Genomic DNA, 4,099 nt, shown 5'->3' on the forward strand with positions numbered 1-4,099 from the left:
CAATCTAAAATAGGTTTAAGGTCATACTTGTAGTTTTAAATCAAGATTGAAAATAAAAAATTTGAAAATTAGACTCAAATCATTAAGAAAAACTCAAAATCAAATATGCTATATATTAAATTCCAACTATTCCATCCAAATACAACTAAACATTAAACTATTATGTTTAAATAAAGAGATAAATTAAATTCAAAACTAAAGAATTTTAAAAAAAGCTATATACTTTTACTCTTGCAATTACAAAACCTAAAAAATCAGCTTTTATATATATCAACTCAAAATAGATATGTTTACTATTTGAATCTGCCTTTTCTTATTCCAATAATATGACCTGGACTATAGATTACAGTTATGTTCATCGAGGCCTTTTAGGTTAACTAATAAATTAAGCAAGAAAACGAGAAGAAAAACAAAGTAGGGCTCAACAAAGCGTTTTAAAAACTATTTTAAGAGTGAATCCCAAAATTTAAAGTGATAAGAACTAAGAAGAAACCCCGAATGAGGTGGATACCCTGGTAGCACAACAGCTATATGTAGACCATTGGAGCACATGAGCTAGCTGTAAAACGTTCAATTGTCCTTATTCACATTGAAATTGGAAAATGTCCAAAGCCCACATGTGACAACGCCTCAAAATCCAAGTAGACAAAGTTAGAAATGAGCAACCAAGTCACTTTCCAGTATGAAACACCACACCCAAACATTGTTTGTATGTACGCCACAATTTACTATCCACATACCATACCTGATTTTATTGAATTGGGTGCAGGTGAGGCCCAAAATGTCCCAGCCTGGTGATGACAACCATGAGGTTGGAATAGTAAAAAACAAGAACGAAGCGTGGAGAAATGAAGAAGACGCTGACTTTAGATGAACATGCGCCGCCCTTGTGGGCTTTGGAGGCACCACAGTTGCCCTGTTGCGCACTTGCACGACAGCTTTCCATGCATTTCTCAACTCTTTGTCTGCCCTCATGCCTCTCTCTCCTCGTGATTGCTGCATTTCTTCTACGTCCTCGTTTTCTGCAACCTTGGATTTCCAACATAACTTTATCACACACATTCTGTTGCCCACTCCCCAATCTTCTGTAGAAAAATGCAATTTTAATGCAAGATTTTCACTGTGGAAATTATTGGCTCTGCAACCTTCAAAGATGGGATGCCTGAGTAAAAAAATGGCATATCTTGGTCTCGTGCTAATCATGCTACACATGACCCCTTGCACCTGCTCTTCTCGTAAACTCAAAGGTATTACTGCTGTCTTGATGGATTTGAATTGCACCCAACTTGCAGAACTATCATAATTTCTTCATATTTCGATGTTTTAGCAGTATTTTTATTACTATTATAGTATTAAGATTGCCCAAGGCTTCTGCAATCACCTGCATTGACAAAAGTGGTAAGATGCGGTTGATTTCAGAAACTGTAGACAATATGATAGATTGCAGACAAGATAATTTTCTTGAGATAGCATGGACTTCTATAAGATCGAATCTAGTGTTGTTCGAGGAATGGAAATGCTCTTTTGTGTGAAAAGAAAATGCTTTGTTTTGCAAGACCTGTATTCCAATATAATAAGAAGTCATTTTAAAGACAGAATATTTTGAAAGACTGAAGAATGCATCATGTATTTGTAAAGGCGGATGGTCATTTGTATTTATTTATTTTTTCTGTTTCTTCCAAGGCAAAACTTTTCAAAAGTAAATCGTACATGGTACCAAACTATGAACAGTGGAGATGTTGACCACAACACAACTCTTGCTTTCAACCTCTTCTTTCATTTTGTGTATCCTTAATCTATGTATACTTGAAGGATGTCTGGTGTCTCAGTCCTACCTTTGAAGGATTAGTGGCCCACAATTTTCAACATGAAACACCAATCTATATATTTTTGGGCTTCCATGTTTCTCCAACCTGAAATATTCACACATTTTGATTTAAAAGTTCTTCAGAATGTCCATTTCAAAACCGTATTGGAATACTATATTGTCATAAGTTTCAATCTATTCTTTTTCCTCCGTCGAAAATGTAGGAATCCACCGGATAGAGTTCCTCCAAAGCTCTGTGCGGTCAGACAATCATGGAAACAATTTAAGATTATGCTGTTTTGATTCTTTCTTTATGCGTTAATCTTTATGTTTCTTAATTCTGTCATGGTATACTAATCTGTCATAACAGAAAATGGTTATAGATTTCTTGGTTCTTCCCACTTTTTTTTCCCTTGGCTTTGCCACATGCTCTTGCACTCATTGAAGGTGGTGTTAGTCTGATGCCATGAATTTTATTTCCATCTCCTTGGATGAGAGTTGTTTGTTGTCTTACGAGATTAAAAACCCTATGCCTCTTTGCTAATGTTTTTGGTGTTTTCTTTTCCCTTTTTCCAGGTATGGTGCAGCAAAGTCCATTAACTACAGTATTCACTATGCCAGCGAAGATGAATAGTTTTGCTGCAGTGCAGGTAAGGATTTTTCATTAACAACTATTATTCCTTTTAGAATTCACTGAAAAAAACATGTAATCTTCCTCTTTTATGGCCAATGCAGAAATCTACTCCAAAAACATCAAAGAGTCATTTCCTGAAGGGGTGGATAGAGACATGGCCAAGTACAATACACCCTAGACTCTTTCTGCATGAAGTGCATACAGGCCCAAATCCGATAAGCAATTCTTTTCCCTGGGCCAAACGCAAACCAATACCACAATCTCCATAACAGTTTCAAGTTTTACCACAGAAATATGAGTACTTTTCTATGGAGGGGATTGTTCAATATCGGCTGCAAACCCTAATTTCTCTATATAAGCATAATTGTTCCTATAATTTAGTTTATGTACCAAAAGAATGAGCTAATTGCGGGGTCTCTTATGACCCAGTGAGAAAGCTAGTAAGCTGCTTAGAGAAACAATGGTCAAAATATACACATTTGAGAGCCATTCAAAAGAACAGATGGTGAACATAACTTACAGTCCCATGTATACTTCTGTTTTTGAGATATTTTATATTGCATATGTAATGGGTTTTGTTCCTACTGTGTACAACAATGGAAATTGATGCCTCTGGGCTTTAATTCCATTTTATAAAGTTATAAAATGAAAATTTGAGTTCTTGTTACTTCGACCAACCATTTTTATTACCACAGATTAAACCAATTTGAGTACTTTTCCATGGAGGCGATTGTTCGATATCGGCTGCAAACCCTAATTTCTTTATCTAAGAATAATTGTTTGTATAATTTATTTTCTGTACCAAGAAAAATGAGCTAATTATGGGGTCTCCAATGACTCAGTGAGAAAGCTATTAAGCTGTTTATAGAAACAACAATCAAAATATACACATTTGAGAGCCATTCAAAAATAACAGATGGTGAACATAAATTACAGTCTCATGTATACTTCTGTTTTTGAGATAACTTATATTGCATATGTGATGCGTTTTGTTCCTTCTTGTGTACAACAATGGAAATTGATGCCTCTGGGCTTTAATTCCATTTTATTGAGTTATTAAATGAAAAGTTGAGTTCTTGTTACTTCAACCAGCCATATTTATTATTAGCTATGAATTGGACATTAAAGAGGGGAGATTGCTAATATCATGGCTTGGAGAGTAACAGGGCGTTCCCTATTGCCCAGATGACAGAAAATGGGAGCTGAAAGTTTAGATGATTTTGATAATATTTGTTCTCATTTAATTTTTATTTAAAAAGGACTTTCTGTCATGAAACATTCATACTATTCGTTAGTTTATTCTGATTATACTGAATTGCTTACACACAAGATAGCTCCCAGGTCATTGTGTGTGCAGATTATTGTGGATAATTGTGGTAGTTCTTGGGACTGATAGTCTCCTTGTAATTGATAAAGGCACAGTAAATCATGTTGGGTGCCCTTTTGAGGAATAAAGATATGAAAGTTCACCATGGTTATATGTACATTTTCAGATGGATATGAAATTGAAAAATTAACCGTGGTTGCATGTAGTAGCACATTTTCAGATGGATATGGAATTGTCTAATTAACCATGATTACATGTAGCAGCATATTTTCAGATATATATGAAATTGCATAATTAACCATGTAGAGTATATATGAAGATGGATATGAAA

At 34.9% G+C, this 4,099-nt stretch overlaps 1 protein-coding gene across 1 annotated transcript; it reads left to right on the top strand.

Moving 5' to 3' along the window:
• Window positions 1-1,070: 1,070 nt before the first annotated feature.
• Window positions 1,071-3,108, top strand: LOC131028792 (uncharacterized). The gene is made up of 3 exons (XM_057959144.2): window positions 1,071-1,247; window positions 2,384-2,457; window positions 2,543-3,108. Exons 1-3 carry the CDS (start codon window positions 1,154-1,156, stop codon window positions 2,708-2,710), a joined length of 336 nt encoding a protein of 111 aa, XP_057815127.1. The 5' UTR covers window positions 1,071-1,153; the 3' UTR covers window positions 2,711-3,108.
• The last annotated feature ends 991 nt before the right edge of the window (window positions 3,109-4,099 follow it).

This window comes from Cryptomeria japonica, chromosome 1, assembly GCF_030272615.1.
Source record: "Cryptomeria japonica chromosome 1, Sugi_1.0, whole genome shotgun sequence".
Classification (NCBI taxonomy): Eukaryota; Viridiplantae; Streptophyta; class Pinopsida; order Cupressales; family Cupressaceae; genus Cryptomeria; species Cryptomeria japonica.